Raw genomic sequence first — 19,410 nt, 5'->3', positions numbered from 1 at the left:
TTGTCGCTGCCGCTGCCGCGCGTCCGGCAGGGCCGGCGGCGCGCTCCTCCCCCTGGGGCCGGGCGAAAGGGGCGTCGCCGCCGCCGCCGCCATGGCCGGTTGTTGTCAGTCCCTGGCAGCGGGTTATGGCGACGGCGGTGAATGAATTCTCCGGGCGGCAGAGGGAAGAAGAAGGGCTCAGCCGGCTCCAGCTCCGCGCCCCCGGCCGCCGGGGCCTCACCCTCCTCGCCGCCCGGGCCGGCCCCCCCCGTGCCGCCGGCGGGGGCGGCGGCGGCGGCGGCGTCCCCGCACAAGCGGAACCTGTACTACTTCTCGTACCCGCTCTTCGCCGCCTTCGCCCTGCTCCGCTTCGTCGCCTTCCAGCTCGGGCTGCTCTTCGCCTGGCTCTGCGAGCGCCTCTCCCGCGGCGCCCTCATGGCCGCCAAGGGCAGCAGGGCCGGGGCCGGCGACGCGCCCGAGCCCGGCGGGGCGCCCGAGACGGTGCGGGCCTGTCACAAGCGGGCCTTCGAGTGCATCTCCATGGCCCTGCGCATCGACGAGGACGAGAGAGGTAGGGACGCGCCGGCGGCCGCCGCGGGCTGCGGGGGGAGGCGGGCCGGGCCGGGCCGGGCCGGGCAGGCCGGGGTCGGGAGGGCGGGCAGGGCCGGCCGGCCCTGCGCCGGGGGAGCGGGGCTGCCGCTTTGGCTTAAAAAACAAAACCCCAAAACCGCCTGTGGCGAGACGTGGGCTGCGAAGGATCTGTGCGGGAGGGTGAGCTGCGTGGCGGTGTCTGCCTGCGGTGACGGGGGTTTCCCCCCAGCGGGGTCCGTCCCTGCCCCGCCGCAGCCGGCAGGCGCAGGTGGGGTCGCAAAGCTGCGGCTCAGACTGATTTCCCAGGCGAAGCAAGCCTTTGTGTTTCACTCTGGTAACTTTAAATTAAAGTTCTTGATGCGGAGGGCTGGGCGAGGCCATTAAAAATCGGGGGGTGTGACTGTAACTAGCCTTCTGCTTAACCGGGCCAGCCGGGCAGCAAAGGCACAGGGGCAATAATAAGGGTGCATCCTTTAATGTACTGTCTGGCAAATGATGGAAGCGTTGAACTGAGCCTTCAGGAAACTTGGCTCTCAAACTGCCCATTTGGAGTCATCTGACTTTTAAGGAAAGAAATATTTATTCATATTTTGGCAGTTGCTTTTTAAAAATATTTTTCTTAAACTGATTGACATGCTTACTCTTAAGCTATCACTGTATGACTAGAAGATCTTAAGGAAGATGGTTAGGGTTTGATTAAATAAAACACAGGAGGGAGGAATTTTTTTTTTTTTTCCTGTCTAGAGGATTAAAAAAAAAGAAGCAATTCCTAGTGCTTTTGATTTAGCAATTTAGTCTAAATGCAGCAGCACAACTCTCTCAGCATCCGAAAGGTAGTCCTTAAGGGCATGCTGTGCTGGGTTTTAAAATTCTCTGGCAACATCAGAATACCTTATTATGCCTTTTCAGTTGAGCTTTAGTGAAACTGCTATCCTAGAGGAGGAGATTAAAAATATAGGAATAGGCCTTCAATAGAAGCTACATGCTGAGAGGACCATAAAAGCGAGGGATGTGTCTTGCTTTGCGTTGACAATTTGGGAGTGGCAGCGGTAAGCACTGGGGGGGGACGACGACGGGGACGGACGGACAACAAAACCACAACAAACCCACCATGTGCAGCAAGGTTAGTTCAGAACACGTGTACAGTATAAGAGCACTGAGGGTCATAGGAGCAAAGCATGAAAGAAGGTGAGGTAGCTTAAAACTTCAGTGTTTTTGATGATTGCTCTGCGAAGAGCAGCTAAGTCTTAAATCATCCAGTGCCTGTTCCATTGTAGTGGCTTATAACTGTTGGTGGTTTGAGGGGTAAGCCTTTAAATACCGATCTTAATCATGGACTTGCTTTATAGATGTTTTTAGAGTTGTCATATATGAATTAGTTGCACAAGTCATGCACTTAGTAAGAAAAAAAAAATCTTTGCTGCTAGCACAAACAGTTGCAAAGGCCTTACAACCCTGCAAATGCAACATTAATTTCACTAAGAGCTTACTTTGCTTTAATACATAGATTTGTTATATGCTTATCTGTTCTTACAAGAATACATACATACCTTTGAATCTATTTGATATGTAAACAAGTTTTTCATAACTTCCAACAGAAAACACGTTATTAGGCGTAGTATGTGAAATGGTTGGGATTTCTAGATTGTTTGATACGCTGTTAATTATGTGGCGGTTTTGCTGTTCTGGAAGCTATGTGCATGTCAGTAATTATGATAGCACTTCTGGTAATTTTTATGCTTCTGAATTATTGGGGACATTAATATTCTTGTTTTGGTATCTTCAAAGTCAAGCTTAACATCTTTTCCTGGGACTGAGAAGGTGCATGAGGTGGGTTGACCCCAGCCAGCAGCTAAGCGCCCACATAGCTGCTTATTTATTCCCCTCAGTGGGACAGGGGAGAGAATAGGAAGAGCAAAAGTGAGAAAACCTGTGGTTCAGCATAAAAACACGTTAATGAGTGAAGGAAAGAGGTGGGGGGGAAGACAAGTGATGCAAAGGCAATTGCTTACCAATGCCCAGCCAGTTTCTGGGCAATGGCTGCCTTGGAAGACAGCCTGTTCTTCCTCTACCCAAGTTCTTATTGCTGAGCATGATATTATACGATACCGAATATCCCTTTGGCCAGTTTGGGTCAGTCATCCTGCTGGTGTCCCCTCCCAACTTCTTGTGCACCACCAGCCTACTTGCTGGGGATCTAGAGTGGGGAAAAAGAAAACCTTGAGGCTGTGCAAGCTGTTCAGCAATAGCCAAAACACTGGTGTGTTATCAAGACTATTTTAGTCACAAATCCATAGGGGCTGCTATGAAGAAAATTAACTCCATCCCAGCCAGACCCAGTACAGCAAATCAATGACTTCTAAGGAATGTGACTTTTTTAATTGTACTTTTAATGTCTTAATCACCAAGAAGTAATAAACTGTTCTGTGCGCATTCGGAGCAGTACCTTTGCAAACACTTGGTTTGGTACGTTGCTTTTAAAACTTCTCCGATTAGAAGGTGGAAGTGAGATTTTAATGATGACCTTGGCATGTTCACAACTGCTCTTCAGAGTAGCAAAGCAATTCAGGCAACAGCAGAGGTGGCTGGAATCATCTCAAATTTGATTTCTAATAGCCATAATCAGCATCAGATTTACACTGCGGTTGAAACTGTTTCTGTAGGTGATGGGGAGAAGCTTAAAGGAAAAAAGGCTACAGAGGGGATCAAAGTCACTCAGCTTTGATGATTTAATTTATCTAGCTTTGTCCTTAACAGTCAGGATATACGAGGCTGATGGAGAAAGAGCAGTAGTAAAATGATTCCCAAATCGTGTGATGTACACGACAGGTAGGAAGGTGCTGCTCCTGTGGTTTGTGTTGGTAAGAAGAGCAAAGCATGGAATTACCTGCACAGGGTAACTTGCCAAATGTTATTAAAAGATTTTGCATCTGGAGAGGAGCAAGAAAAAAAACCCTAAGAGGATACTGGCACTTATGAATAGTTTTGTGAAACGTTAGGGTAATGGTATCTGAAGGTTTAATTCTAGGCATTTTTGGTTTTGCTAGCACTTGCAGCTTGTTAATGCTAGTCAGGTTTAAATTGTAATACCTAATGTGCTGTATTCCTGTGTGGAAAGGCATGCTTAGTGTTACATAGCTAACTTGCAAAAGTGTGTTTCCATATGCAGGCAAGTATCTTTTTACTGCAGGGTATTTATAGAAGGGGAGCAATATGAAGTAGATATGAATATCTCTTCAACGGGTGTCAGATAGTATAGGTTAGGCACAGGCACGTTCATGGTTGTATTTACTGTAATATCCGTTTAGGACATTGTTGGTACAGAGGCGTACTCTAATTCTACATGTGTTGTACTTCATGTGAAAGTTGACAGACACCTGCAATACAGCAGTTTCATGATAGGATGAACAAAGAAATACCCCCATAACAAATGAGCGGCTCTGTACAAAAGTTAACCAGAGGAAAAGTGTCTCTTGTCTCACTGGTATAGTATCTTAGACTTGATGCTTTTCTTCTTGAGTTTCTGTGCTTCTAGTGTTACTTTAGTAGTGGGTATCACTGGAAGATTAAGAGGCATGTTTCAATTAGATATTCCAGAAAGAAAAATCTGTTAATTTCACCATTTCTGTTGTGAATGAATATGTGTAGTCTAGCTTTTTTACCTTTTTTTTTTTTTCTGGTGGGGTTTTTTGTTGTTTTTAGGGGACTGATCTCTCTAAGGCGGATGGAAAAGTATTCCTGCAACAGGCAAAAGTGATTTGAGGCTGGTGTAGTACCTGTTTTTAATAGAAAAGCTTATTTGAAACTAAGTAGATCTAAAGTTGACAGTGTCCCTTTAAGTGTTTCTTCAAATCATAGAATTTTGTTCAAATATCTCTTCCTTCCTCTTACTTGTTTTACACAGCATTATATGGAACCGTTCCTAAGCTTTAATTCATGACAGAAAATAATGGGTTCACTTCCTTTTTAAGCAGGACAAAAGGAACAAGCTGTTGAATGGTATAAGAAAGGAATTGAAGAACTGGAAAAAGGAATAGCTGTCTTAGTAATTGGTCAAGGTAAGCCAGTTTTGAGTTTTGTGGAAAAGATGTTGGTTTATGGCTTCTTCGAAGCGAGGAATCAATATTGCTAAATATGGTAGGTGCTAGGAATGGTCTGCTGCGTGAATTAATTCACAAGAGTGTTTCTTATTTGTGTTTTAGCTGTAGGTGAACACTGGTCCATTTCTCTGTTCCAGCGTAATGTTCTGATCTGTAATACATGTAAATCTTGCTCCAAATATTTTCAGAGTATCCAAAATCATAAGTAGTTCATGAAAATTCTGAAGTAAAACACTTGATTTCTTATATAATGGGAATGCCAAAATACTGAGTTCTGATTTGATTTGCCAAAGTTGACAGTTCATGTTCTCACTTATGCAGAATTTTATATTCCCTTTAGTATAACTAAAAAAGAAACACCCCAATTTGGAATGGTCTAGCATTGTGTTTTTGAATAGCTTATGCCAAAATAGCTGAACATTTCCAACAAATGAAGAAAGCCATCTGTGTATATGGAAACATTTTAAGCTGTAGTGTAGAAGCAGGTATGTACCATAGAGAAATAGGTGTAATGAAGGACTTGCCAAGAATTTCTGTCCTGAAAATAATATCATAATAATAACCCACCCCCCAAAACCCCAAAACTGTAACTGCTTTTACAGACTGCTGTTTTGTTCCTCAGCTGTGTTTAGAAATGTGAACAGTATATGGTGATGTGTTACTTACACAGCAATACCAGTAGCATTTGATGCCATCTGTCTAAATTGCACAGTTTAAAAAAAAAAAAAAAAAAGCTTGACTTGAACAGGCATTATTTTTTAGGAAGTAGTGATACTAATGTCTGTAATTCTGCGTGTTTTGAAATGTAAAGGGACACAGTCAACTGAATTTAAATCTGTTAATTTTGCCAAAGCTAATTATTTCAAATGGTGCTTGCCTCTCAGTCACTTTTCAAGCTGTTTAAAAATTTTTTTATTCAACTTCTGTTTAGAAAAATGTAGTGACAAAGAACATATATTAGGTCAGCATGAGATGTTAGAGAATATGCAAAGCAATGCTTGGGTTCCCACTGCTCTAGAAGCAATATTGTAAAGCAGATAGTGTCAACTAACTTTAAGTTCTTGATTAAATAGAAAGCTGTAGGATTTTTTCATTAGTTTTGCAACGATGTTTCTTAGTGGAGAGGGCAGATAAGGGGTGGGAGGAAGAGGAGGGAAGGCTGGGTGTCAGTATTTTAGCACTTAAAAAAGTTAATTTGCTAAACTGTGTTTTAACATTGATTTTTCTTTGTAAGGTGATCAGTGTGAACGGGCTCGACGTCTTCAATCTAAAATGATGACAAATTTGGCAATGGCCAAGGATCGCTTGCAGCTTTTAGGTACCAGTTACAATTCATGCCTTTGGAAAGTTTGTCATTATTTGCACAACTTCATGTAATGCATTCTTCTAAAATATTACTTTGATTTTTAAAGTGAAGGAGTCGTTAGCTGTGTGGGGTCTTTTAAGTTTGGTTTTTAGTTGTAAGTAAGTAATATTTTTTTTTTCAATGCTGTTGATGGATTTTGAAATTGGAATCTCATGATCCACTTCCTTATGCCTTAAGAAGAGAAGTCTTTATACTGTAACACACCTGACTCATAAACTGAGGAAGTCTTGACTAACTCTTGTTGGAGCTAGTTTAGGATTTCTGTGTTAGAACTGTAGTAAAACTTGGGATATATTGCTGATCATGAGTGCTAAGTGTGCCTTCTATAAGTGTAACTACTTCATGTTCTGTTAATTCTGCTCTAACTTATATAACAATTTTCCTGATTATTGGTATGTATTGTAATAATAATTCTTAGTATTATGTAGACCATAAAGTTGTGAAATCCTAATTCTTGTAATTTTTATGTAGTAGTGTTCTATTTTAAGACTAGCAGGTAAGACCACTTATTTTGAGAAGCATATTGTTGTATAGGTTTAGCTTTATCAAAATTAAGTGTTGTATATAAGCTCTTAACGGACAGAGTAAAACAGGCAGGATTGGAAATGGCATCTTACTGTGCATGATAAACAGACAAAGATCCCCCCGTCAGGCAACAAACCCACAACTTTGTGTAATGCGTCCTCTAAACTGAGAACTTTGGAAATGCTTTCAGTTTCAGGCAGTAAAATGAAAAGAAAGATTTTTTTTTTTTTTTTTAATTGTTCTAACTATGTACTAACAAATGTACTTGAGTTTAACTTGTGTATCTGCAGCTTTAATATTGCACTGTGTTGCTCTGAGTTCTGCTGACACCCTCTCCTAGGAGCGTATAGAGCAGACAGGAAAACTCACATTCTTTTCTCCTCTTACACTTCGTGATTCTGTGGTCCTGACAGGTGATTGACAGGGAAGTTGTGACAACTACGAGAAAGTGAATTGGTTTTGTTTCCCTTGAGTTCCTGGTGTCCTTAATTCTTTTTGGGGAAAAAAGTGAAGGGAACATGGGGTGAAAGAAGCTTCTGGCTTCTATGCTTTATTTTTGGTGTTTGTCAGTAGAACCTTAGTATATGTAGAAAAGATATTTCCTACTCATTAGGATTAAAGGCTGACTTTGGAACAAAAGAGTGATAGTGATTATGTGCTAACAGTCTTTTATAAGGTATGTCTCATTGCTGCCATCCTAATTGCAAGTAACTAGGATTTCTTTAAAAATTTGCTGTGCTTTGAACCTTGAAGTAGCAGTGTCTGTGTTTTGTGGGTAGTGCTTCGTCCTTGCTTGTGTTATGGTAGTAGCGCTTGAGATGTTGATAAGTGGCTTACTTGCTGTGCTCTGACTGAAAAGATAAAAAGGGTAAGCATTGCAAAAAATCTAAAGTTGAAGTCAAGCTGGTACATTGATCTTTACTACCAGAATGTGTGATCACGTGCTATTTGTATTCTTCATTCAGAGTGCAGATTGAAAGGTAAACAGATAGAATAGTGTTTATTGCATAAGTTGATGTCAAATATGACAAATTTTTACTTTGAAATTATCAGAAGTTTACTACTTTGTTCTACTTAGGTTCTTGTTCAGTTTGCGCTAAGGATCTGCCTCAAACAATGTACCTGAGAGCAAAATTTGGATAGAAAGGAGCAAGTGAAGTCATCTGCCCTTTAGGAAGGAAAAAGATGTTGTTTGGAGAGATATTCTAATGGATTTAAATCCCTGCAAGCTTGATCATTACGGATCTATTTGAGTAATATTTGTTATACCATCTAACCAACTTTCAAGTATTGACAGCATCTGTTTTTATTACTGTATGTGCCATTTTACATGAATTTTGTGGAAATTTAAGGTAATCCAGAGTTGAATTGCATGTGCAATTCTAAACATAGCTTTTAGCCTGTTACTTACAGTAACAGATATTTGGAAGTTTTTAAGTGGTGTTGAGATGCTTTTGTAGTTGAACTAAACCTGAGGCTCCTCAAAGCTCTTAAGGTTCAATAAAGTGATTTTTTTTTCCTATGGATCCAACTCTTAAGATGGAAGAGTAAGTATTTTCTTCTACCCCTGTAGAATTTCTCCATTTCTTAAGGGAGAAGAGGCAAGTCCTTTATTGCATTAGCTAGCAGGATAAAACTTAAAGTAGACAATAATATCAAATATTTCATCCCACTTGGTAGACAGAGATGTGATTACAAACTGCCAAACTGAAATGCCATCCAGTCAAGCAAGTTCCATTGGTAACACATAGAAAATGAAAATTAAATCATATAGATTATAACTGTCCCTTAAAAGTGCTCAGTGCTTTGATTTTTTTTTTTTTGAAGTGTGTTAGATCATCAATGTAAGTTTAAGCTGCAGGACACCACTGATGGGGGTTTTTGACACCACTGATGGGAGTGCGGTGTCTGATCACACCCATGAGTTATCACCACGGGTCATCACACCACTGATGCCTTTTAATGTTACGCCAAGAGGATGTAGCTACTTACCTTGGATGGTGGATTTACTATTTTGAGCCCTGTTTTCACCTTGAGTCTAAATTTCTGTATCGTATTCTGTTAAAGCGGTACTATGACACAGCCTGAAAGCTGAAGTTACTCCAGGTATGTTTCAGAGCACCTCAAGGTAACTTGATCACTTTGGCAGTCCAGTGACAATATTGAGTTGTGCTAGTTGCCAGGGGACTTGCAAGCTCTACCATTTGAATTGGTGGCGGCCCCTGTTTTTGACATGGTTTAGAGTGTGTTAGCTGTGCAGTTATTTAAATGAGTGGATAAATCTTACTCTGATGGTCTTCATAGACCTGATCTCTCCTGGATGACTGATCACCCATGTTAGAATCATTATATTTGATATATTTAGAATCACAGGAGGATATTTGTTTTCTACAATTGATACATAAAACTCAGCAGTTTGCTGTTCCTAAAGATAGATAACCACAATGTCCAGTGCAACACTATTCAATTCTAACGCTATACACGTGTTGTATCAATCTGTGTTCTCCCATTTCACAGAATCATAGAATGGTTTGGGTTGGAAGGCACCTTAAAGGTCATCTAGTTCCAGCTCCCCTGCCATGGGCAGGGACACCTTCCAGGCTCAAAGCCCCATCCAACCTGGTCTTGAACACTTCCAGGGATGGGGCATCCACAGCTTCTCTGGGCAACCTGTTCCAGTGCCTCACCACCCTCATAGCGAAGAATTTCTTTATTTTATATAAATCTACCCTCTTTCAGTTTAAAACCATTACCCCTTGCCCTGCCGCAGCAGGCCTTGCTAAAAAGACTATCCCCATCTTTCTTGTAGGCCCCCTTTAAGTATTGAAAGGCTGCAATAAGGCCTTCCCGCAGCCTTCTCTCCTCCAGGCTGAACAAGCCCAGCTCTTTCAGCCTTTCCTCAGAGCAGAGGGGCTCCATCCCTCTGATCATTTTTGTGGCCCTCCTCTGGACCCACTCCAACAGGTCCATGTCCTTCCTGATCTGAGGACCCCGGAGCTGGACGCAGCACGCCAGGTGGGGTCTCGCCAGAGCAGAGTAGGAGGGGAGAATCCCTTCCCTCAGCCTGCTGGCCACGCTTCTTTCAGAGAGACTTTCTTTCTATAGGGGGACAGATTTCTATCAGCAGAAGTTCCTTTCTGTGTACTATGCGTAGCTTCAGTGTTTTGGTTGAAGGATGCACATGGCACATAATTCAAATAGGTTTCATCAGTATCCTCTTTGGTAATAATTCTGCCCATGTATAGATATGGGCTTCAATGGGCACCTTTTGGGATTCTTCCACTGTCTTGGAGGTGGTGTTTTTGCTTCAGGCTTGTGTTATAGGGTAAAGGGGTTTTTTTATTAGAAATCAGTTACTTTGAACTCAAGGTCTAGTGTTGCCTAAATAAGACAGTGGCTGCAGTGGTGTTTATTTGGTAGGTTTATGTCAACATTGTATCATCAAGGAGAAACAATGAATGAGATTGTAAACATGTTTTTTCCAGTGTCTGGAGACATAGGAAGAAAGCATTTAAATAGAAGATGATAGGGTATCCTGTTGATTCCCTGGAATAATATTTAATAGCTCAATTTATATTCATTATTCCAGAGGGCTCTACAGCTACACTGTCTCTCAAGAAAAGTGATATGTTTGCTTTATGTGATTTTATGTGCAATATTAAAATTACATGTTAATATGTAATGTTATGGGAAGACAGTGTGTGAGTTGAAACTGGACAACAGTTGGAGTAAATTTTTTTGTTGCAGTTTTGGAGTTCCTGAATATGTGGAACTTGCTAAGCCATTGATAATTGTGGTAAAACCCCAGTCTCAAACTGCAGCATTGAAGCACATAGCACTGCCTGAATTCCTGCCCAAGCCAATTGATTTTACTATGGTCACTTGCTAGAAAGTTTTGGGGTTTTTTTTTTTTTTGTAAAGTTCAGAAATGTTCTCCAAAACTTAACTGACTAGCTAATATCTTACCAAGTCTATTAATTCTCATTTTGTTTCCTGTGCTTCTCTATGTACTTTCCATTCAGATTGCATGCACTGTGTGGGGACTAGACTATCCTGTTGTCTCCTTCAGTAGTACTGGGCCCACTAAAATAGTACACTGTGTTTGTGGTCTGTCATACTGAAAAGACTTTTCTTAGACCTCTTTACAGGGACATTTCTTAAGGTAACTTCTTGCAAGTTACAAAGCTTGTGGTTGTTTGTAGGCTGTTCTTGTGTGACTAACATTTTTTTTGTTTTGCTGTACCCGACTCTTCAATGCTTTCAATTTAAAACAAAGTAAACCCTGGGTGCACATACTAATCTTGAACATTAGTTTTTCATATTTGCCTGTGGCTACTAAGTTTTTACTCTAAACCGCATCTTATTCAGTCTGGATATTATTATTAAATCATCACTTAAACTATTGAGCCTAAAGATACTTTTCAGGGAGGCTAAGCAGTGAGTGATCAGGTGCAGGCAGAAGAAGAAAGGCAGAAGCAGAAGGACTGGAAAAAGATTTGTAGTAGACAAAGAAGCGGAAGCAAGGAAGTATTTATGCTTGTTGGTTGTATAGTCTGCAAACTCTGAATGGCAATTCCTCCTCCAGTCAGGGCATTTATGATCTTGGCTGTGCACCTTTTCAGTAGAATTCGGCTTCTTTTGCGGTATGTGCTTTCATATTGCCAGAGGACATCGCTCCTCTACTTGGCCATCTGTTTTCCTGCAGCTTTTTGGTATTGTGATCTCTTGGGGGAGAGGAGGGAAAAAGGGGGGGGGGGGGAGTGTGACGATGTATGCCTTGCATCCTTACAAACCGTGTTTTGTTTTTACAAAAAAGGTGGTGGTGGGGGTGAGCACGTGCGTGTGTGTGAAATAAAGGTGGGAGAGGCTGTAAAGTGCCCCAAAAGTAAGGCCTAGAGGTTTTTAACTGCAGTGGGAAAAGCAGGGGTGGTAGGTGAGCTGCAGAGAACAAATAGTCCTGAGACTTAATTCTTGTTTTGTGGTGTTTGCAGCCTTACACCTCTCTGACTTATGCTTTGGCTAGTTTATCATGACTTCTTAGAGTTAATTTCTTTCTCCTTAATCTTTAACCTTATAAATCTTGTATTCAGGTGTTTCTGAAGTTAATCCTCTTAAAGAACGCAGCTTGCATGACAATTTTATTGACTTAATTTCAAGGCAATTATAGTTTTAAGTACAGATCTTGAAAGACATCATTGTAATATATCTATGGTGTTTTGCTTGAACAGTTGAGGTTTCTGTAAAATGTTGACTGGCCGTTACTACTTAACTGAAACATTTAATGTGCAGGAAAGTGATGACTCCTTGCAGTTGGTCAAAAATAACACCTTGGGGAGGACTTTCAGAAGTGGGTTATCAACACAGATATTTAGTAAATGAAGTTGAATTAATCCTGACCATTGCTTTTGGGAAGTAACTACAATCACTAGCCTGGAAAGATTGTTGTAATTAACTCAGCCGTAAATGGCTAGTTTTAAAGCTGTTTTCAGTCATACTCATACTGACGGAATTTTCTTACAAATGTAGAATTTTCTTACAAATGGCTCTAAACATGTAGAATAGACAGAAATACTCCTTCTATCTTTAACCCTGTATCAACTGTAACAAAGCCAAACTTGACATTTGTGTATTCAGCATACATAAATTTTCTTGGTTCATTTTTATTTTTTGTTTGTTTATTTTGTCCTTTTTCCTCCCTCCCCCTCTGTCTACTATGTAGAGAAGCTGCAGGCAGTTTTGCAAATTTCCAAGCCGCAAATGGAGGTCTATAATGACAGTACTAACCTGGCATGCCGCAATGGACATCTCCAGTCAGGTGGGTTTGGTTTTACCAGCGCCTATTGAGGGGATGTCTCTCAGTTTCTGGTGTATTACAGGGAAAAATATGCAATGCTATGCTCTGGCCCCACCAATTTTTTAAAAAAATGTTTTATATTTCTGTTTTTAAAGGCTTTGTATAAAATACATTCCATTCTTTCTATGACTTTGACAACACTGTTTTATTTTGTAGTATTCAGTTCTCTCTTACAATGACTGTCCTAGAATCCAAACTAATTTACTAAGACAACATTTTAGAAAATATTTATCATGTTATTTTCTTAAAGGAATTAAATTAAACCTGTTTTAGAAAGTGTCAAAGTTAATGTAGGGTATGTAGGTTATATATTGTGCCTACATAAGTAGTTCTTCCTTTATGATATTGTGAGAGTGAATGTGTATTTGCATTAAGCTGCTTTAAATTTCAGGGTTTTTTACTCTGAGAAAGTGATACACAATTAAAACAAAGGGGGGAAAAAAACAACTCTTGCTTTTTGTCGAAGAAGGTTGTTTTTATCCTTTCCCAGAAGACTGCACCAGGAATACTAAAATACCAGAAGTAAACTTGTTTGTCCATACACAAGGAGTAAAGTTACTGTGAGGTTTGTGAATTGTCTTCAGGGAGTGTTTTAAGCCAGCAGTAAGCTATTGTCACAACTGTGATATCAACTGATAATTTGCACAGTAGACTGTAATGAGGTTAAACAAAATGGAGAGCTTCAAGTAGTGGAATTCATAAAGCTTGTCTACTGAGTCAAGAGTAGTATTCAGCTTTTAAAGTAACTAAGCTTGAAACTTAGTGTAAACCATATGCTTTTCTTTTTTCTTTAGCTTCATTTTGAGTTCTGGAGTCATGTTACTGTTTGGTTTTATTCTTTCTAATGTAGGAGAATTTAAAGTAGTGGAACTATGTCAAGTTAGGCACCTTTATATTACTGTATGTGTGGTATTCTTGTTAACTGCATTTGTCAAAAAGATGTAGTTAAAATGGGTCTTCAGTATAAGTTCCTGTGTGGATTAAGCTTGAGAACTCTTTACCTTAAATGATCCAGTACAACTTTTGTCTTTTTACCTGGGTGGCTAGAGATTGAATGAACAGATACATACATATACACACAAAAGTTGGTAACATGCTCCACCTGATTCAATATGAACAGCTTTTTCTTTAAACTCTTTCCTTATGTGTTTTTGTACTTTTTTCTCAATTATCTCGGAATTGAATGCTGCAGGAGAAGGTTAGACTGAACTTTCACTCTTAAAACTGTTAATTTAGTTACTTGAATCTGTTGGTAGCAAAGCATAGAGTATCCATTGGCATCTACTGGAAATGAAGAAACATTTTGCCAGTTCAGTGGCAGATGTTTTTATTTACATTAATTCCTGTAGCAGGAGGTGGTCACTGTTGGTAAACTTGTGGAAATTGGTATTAGTCAGTTTTCCCATTTGGAATCATATTCCTGGTGACTTATGGAAGATGGATGGCTGAACTACTTCTGCAAAACTGTGGAGGAAAGGCGAGTGAAACAACTGCAAAGAGCCGTGGTCTTCTGGGGATGCTTTTTTCTGAGAAAGTGTCTTCCAACTTCCTGAAAAGCAATGCGGGCTAACAGAGAAACTTTCCTTTACCAGGCTCAGTGGGATCTGAGAAGAGAGAGAAAGACTAAAGAGCAGGTCATAAAAAAGAGTTAGGTACCAGGCATCTGCTGATTACTTTGAACAAGACTTCAAGAGGCTTGTTCCATTTCCATTTGCATTTATGTTGCCGAAGGTAAACTTTAGATTCGTAACTTGTGGAAGTTAGAGGTTTACCCAAAGTACTGAACTTCTGCTGCAGCTGTGGGGTCCCTGATAGTCCCAGGAAAGTCAGCCTGTTAGTTGATGTCTGAATTTCTTAACTGGCTGGTGCCTACGCTCGCATGCTCACTCTTTCTCATGCTCTCTCTGTCTCTTTTTTTGGGATGTGGGGGGAGGGAGTCTTGGTTGTAAGAACATATTGGTGCTACTTTTTCCTGAAAAATACTTCCTTTATACATGTAATAAAGATGGTATTTTCACAGGGACAGCTGCAATCATTTAAAAACACGAAGTAGGTGACAAATTCTTAGAAAACTGTATAAAATCAGCTTGCAGGCTACTTGAGGTAAGAGGACTGCTGTTGCTGAGAAGGTAGAGGTGCTGCAGAGGTACTGAGCCACAGGGCTCTGGCATAAGCTTCGTTTTTCTGTCTACATGAAGCATTACCTGCTCTGTTGCCCAGTCAGGCTGGGCTTTTGAAAAGTCCAGGGCTTTATGAAGTGTGAAACATGGTCATTCATAGTTTTAACATGAAGAAAGTGCCTTTTTGCCTGTTCTTTGGTCAAAAAGTGCTTTGCTTTCTTTCATTTGCCTTTAAAGGCCAAAGTCTTTAAGGATGTTTTTGATTCTTAATTCTGTCTGATACTCTGTTCTCACAGCTATACTGCACATTTTTATATTTCCAAAATGTTACTGATTTGAGATTCTTCCTTCTTTCAAGATACTATGTGTCAGCCTTTCAGACCAATTTACTTGATTCTAGCCCAAATGAATACCTATCCCTGTCTTCGTCATTCATAGTTTCCTAATTTATCAGAATAGCTAGAGATTTTTCTTGAAAATTTATCTGATAGATTTATATTGTATATATGTAATATATGTCATAATATTACATATTACATGACCTCATTACAGCATTATCACCTGCCCTTCAGTTGCAGAAGGCTACGCAGTAACTTGTCTTAAGAGTAATAACAAGTAGTCTTGACCCACAACTTTATTTTGAAACACATATTTATTGTTTAATATCCATCACTCTTGTTCTCATAGCAGTCTTAAGTTAGATGTAAAACAATTTAGCTGTATTTTTTTTTTCCCCTCAGACATGCATGTTTTCCTTTGCATTGTGGGTGGTTGTTTTTTGTTTTTAGATTAGTTTGGGAAGGAGATTATGCCAGTCTTGCCAAAGGCAGTGTTTGAGTTTTATGAACTTATTTACTGGGCATACAATACTGGTAGTATTACAGTAATTCCAGTGTACCATTTTACATTAAACATGTAAATCTCAGCATGATATACGATCAGAGAAAGCATTAAATTTCTCTTTATTACCACAACATTAGCACTGTGCAAGTAGCTAGTATTCTATCTCAGTTTTCACTTGGAAGGATTTGCTGGCATGTCATAAATAGTAGGCATATATTGGCCAAGTTTTTCAAGTTGTAAAAATTCTACTCGTAATACTGAAGTTTTTTTAAGGAGTTTCCCAAGTAGAAGAACAAGTAGCAATAAGATAGTTTTTCGTACCGTAATTTGGCAACAGTAGATCTTCGACTGACATAGCTCTGTCAGTTGAGCAAGGAGAACAACTGTGTCCCTGATCTGTGTAGCTGTGCTACCATTCGAAACATGGAACAGGTCCTTGTTAGTTGCTGAAGTTTTCTGTTAGGTAGGTTTTTATTATTTGAATGTACCTATTTGAAAAATCTGAATATAATCTTTGAAGGAATTACTATTTTGGGGGCTATTGTGAATGCCGATCCTGAATAACTAGCAATCTTGCAATTGCTGCATGTATTTTGCTATGCAATATTTGCAGACAATGTATAGCTAAGCAGTTTAAAGATTTTTTTTTTTTTTTTTCCTAAAACTATATACATAAGGTTATAGACAATTCTAGACTGGTGAAATTTTTTTTCCAACTTGGGGTCCACATATAATAACTTCTCGTAGTCACTTTATAGCAGTTATCAATAGGCATGCATAAAGAATTTCTGAGGAATATTCCCTCATGATTTTTAAGGTTTCACAACTAAAGGCTGGAAAGTGTTCTGCAATACTGGAGCTGCTGCTGATTTTAATTTAAACTTTTTTTTGGATGCTTAAGAAGTTATAAAACATCAGAGGCTTGTTTATTAAGATGTGCCTTAATCTGTTTTAGATGCACAAAAGAAAATATTATTGGTTTGCTTTTTAGAAATGCAAAGCATGCTGTTATCTTTATTAAATAAATAAGCTAGGGCTGCAGGTTTTGCAGGTTGTTTCTGTGTTTCCAGGTGTGTAGTATAATCAAGGTTCTTTTAAAGTTGTTCAAACATATCCTTACTTAACTTTACCTTTAAAAACAGTTAAATATAATAAATGCATTTTAACACTTCTTTCTGTAAGGGAGTCTGAAACTGGGCACCTGTGTCTGTAGCTTATCACAATTTAACCAATAGAAAACATCTGACAAAATTTTGCTCCTTGCTTGTTCATAATTTGTTTGGTTTGTTTATATTTGGATGATTGATTAAAATTGCAGGGATGATTTCAGGACCAGATAGTTATTACTTCTGTATGCTCTAGTGGCGTTAGCTTGGAGCTTTGAAGTAAATTATTCTGTCCAGTCAAGAATTACAGAGTAAGATCAAAATGACCAAGCCCCTATTACTATCCTATAAATTACTATCCTATAAGTACAGATGAAGTAGACAATTGAATTGTTCAGTGTTCCAAATGCACTTGAAAAAATACCACCGTCTGTATTTGTGATTAGAACATATTTTAGGTACTTCCTTACCGTCTTATACGGAACGGTGAAACATTTGGCAAAAGGCTGCTGGAGATATTACAAAGGTTTTAAGGCCACTTGCAGCATATTTTCCATCTTTCACCAGATGACAAATACAAATGGAAATGTGTTTTGGGGGTTTTGCATTTGTTACAGCAAAATACGTATTTTACACAGTGAAATAATAGGGGCTGTCAGTCTGACAAGAAACATGCATGTGCTCTTAAACACTTCACTTTAGAAATAGGTAAACTTTAGATAAACTGTAATTGTGAAAAGTTTGATCACATTTTTATTTGCTTCTTCAATGAAAATTTGTATATAAAACGAAGTTTCTCTGTGGAGTTGACACTGAACAACTATGTTCAAGAGTAGTTCCATCAGTGCTTCTTTCTGTGCTACCCATCAGGACTGACCACAGAACATATGTAAACTTAGTGGTCTTGATTTCTGGAGGTACAGCTAGAGTAAATAATAATTTGTATATAAACCTTTCTCCCCCCGCCCCGTATTTCCAGCTTTCTGAAATACTCCTTACCTGTGCAGTTTTATGATACTCAAAATTGCAATGTGTGTGTGTGGTTTTCTCAATAGATGGGTGTAGTTCTGGGAAAGTGTGATAGCTGAGCAACATGTTAGGGTGAAGGTGATAGAGAAAAACTGCTTTAGCTTTTTGAAGTCTTTCCATGTTGACTTTAAGCCAGTTGTGCAAATGAGGCTGAAGGAGAAAAAGACCACAACCAAAGTGCCACCTTTTGATTAAATGGGACTAGTCGAAGTGTTGAGTAGGTAGGTTTTTTAATAGGTTCGTATGCTGCTTTTGAACTTGAAAGCTACTAAGTATGCCTAATTTTGAAGAGTTTTTGACTTGAAAATTCCTGTGCAGGAATGGCTAAGTAAATTTAACCAGCTCTGGATCTGCGTGTGACTTAGTAGCCAGTTTTGTTTTGGTGGTGTGTTTTGTTTTTGTTTTTTACTAGAACTATCTTGCAGGTAAATGTAGTTCTAGTTCCCTTGATTTTTGCATGTTGATACATCTGCATTGTTTATGATGACCCCTGCAGAGTTTCTGTAACTCTTAAAAGGGGTAGATTTGTGACTGAAAAAAGGCTTTAGAAGCTTGTTAGCCAAGTAGTTCAACACATGGATAACTGCAGGCTGTGTGAAGATTTGCTTCTGGTAGTATGCAAGACTTTTATGTTTAAAGAAGCTGAGAACATGTTAGTAATTAATTGATCCTTCCATGATACTGTTTCACTGAAGTATTCTTATTTTAGTTTTTTAAACACAACATTCAAAATTATTAGGCTTTCTACTTAAAGTTATTTTTCACTGAACTGCAATATTATAAATTAAAAATTCTTTGTAGAGTCATTAACTTCCTTTAAAAATCAGAGTTCTTTGGCCTGTTGCTTAAGACTAACAAGTCAAACTGAGTTGCAGATTTCTAAAATCATAGTGAAGAAACTTGTAACTGAAATCCATCTTGAACTTCATTGCCTCTGATGCCTTATTTCTCTTATCTAATCAAAAGGCTCTTTTAATTCTTTTAAAAGGATATAAAAGAAGGCAGTATTTACAGTTTCCATCGCAGACAACAATACCGTACTAGACAGCTTCCAGTACTGTATTCCCACTACAAAAGCCCCCTGATCCAATGCTGTGCTCAAATCATTAACCAGCGTGACCAACCTGCATGCTTGCTGTAGCACGTTCTTATCTCTTAATCTCTGTTTTGATGTTTTACACTTGCCATTTCTGTGCCAAGGAACCTTATTTTATTGTGTATCCCTTACGGAGAAGGTAGAAATCAAGTGCTATTTCACTTATGCTGGACCAAAATGGCCTTTTGTACTTTCATCACTTGTGGCCAATATGTTAAGCTTTATCTGTCACCTAATTTGAGACCTTCCTGCTCCATCATGGAGGTGAATTAGAGTAAGTGTGAATGCAATGTGTGGTGGTGTTTGAATTCAGTGGTATAATATTTTAAGGCTTAATTTTAAATGTAGGAAGGTAAGCTGCTTCAGAGCTGTCCATTCAGAATTTATTTACACCTTGAGATTCCTGAAGTGAAACAAAGCTGTAAGAAAAAGCTTCTGGTAGTTGCTTGCAGGTATAACTATTTTAATTTTCCAAAATCAAAGTGCCTTGGTGAAGCTTCTGTGTGGAAGGTGCTAGATGGTGTTAGCTAGCATCCAAAATAACTAGCCTGCTAACATCACTTAAGGAATGAATGCTTGGAATCTAATGGCTTGAAACTTGGGGATTATTATAATGATTATTTTTAGGAGTTCTTGGGAAGGAAAATCTTCTGGCTGGTGTTCTGTCTTACTCTGTCTTAAGGAATAGATGGTGTTCTTCCCTCGTTACAGGACTTGGCTTTCTCCAGCTTTTCTAAGGTGGCTAACTAGTGTTGATTTTGAGAACTCCTGAAAATTTAAAACTTAACTCTAGGAGAAAGA

The 19,410-nt window shown here is 39.2% G+C and overlaps 1 protein-coding gene across 12 annotated transcripts in view; it reads left to right on the top strand.

Annotated features, from left to right (window-relative positions):
* The first annotated feature begins 9 nt into the window (after positions 1-9).
* SPAST (spastin) overlaps positions 10-19,410 on the top strand; it is a 37,509-nt gene continuing 18,108 nt past the window's right edge. For 2 of the 12 annotated variants that reach the window (XM_087777364.1, XM_087777366.1), the window contains exons 1-4: positions 10-550; positions 4,542-4,628; positions 5,905-5,988; positions 12,281-12,376. In XM_087777364.1, coding sequence (XP_087633490.1) covers positions 142-550; positions 4,542-4,628; positions 5,905-5,988; positions 12,281-12,376 — 676 coding nt within the window. In that variant the 5' untranslated portion in view covers positions 10-141. The remainder of the gene's footprint in view (positions 551-4,541; positions 4,629-5,904; positions 5,989-12,280; positions 12,377-19,410) is intronic. The other 10 variants (XM_087777356.1, XM_087777355.1, XM_087777358.1 and 7 more) reach the window with 10 other exon arrangements.

The sequence above is a fragment of the Nipponia nippon genome, unplaced genomic scaffold (genome assembly GCF_047370975.1).
Source record: "Nipponia nippon isolate SJK-2023a ecotype South Korea unplaced genomic scaffold, ASM4737097v1 scaffold_4, whole genome shotgun sequence".
Taxonomy (NCBI): Eukaryota; Metazoa; Chordata; class Aves; order Pelecaniformes; family Threskiornithidae; genus Nipponia; species Nipponia nippon.
Note: the sequence above shows the minus strand (reverse complement) of the source record. Positions and strands in the feature narration are given on the sequence as shown.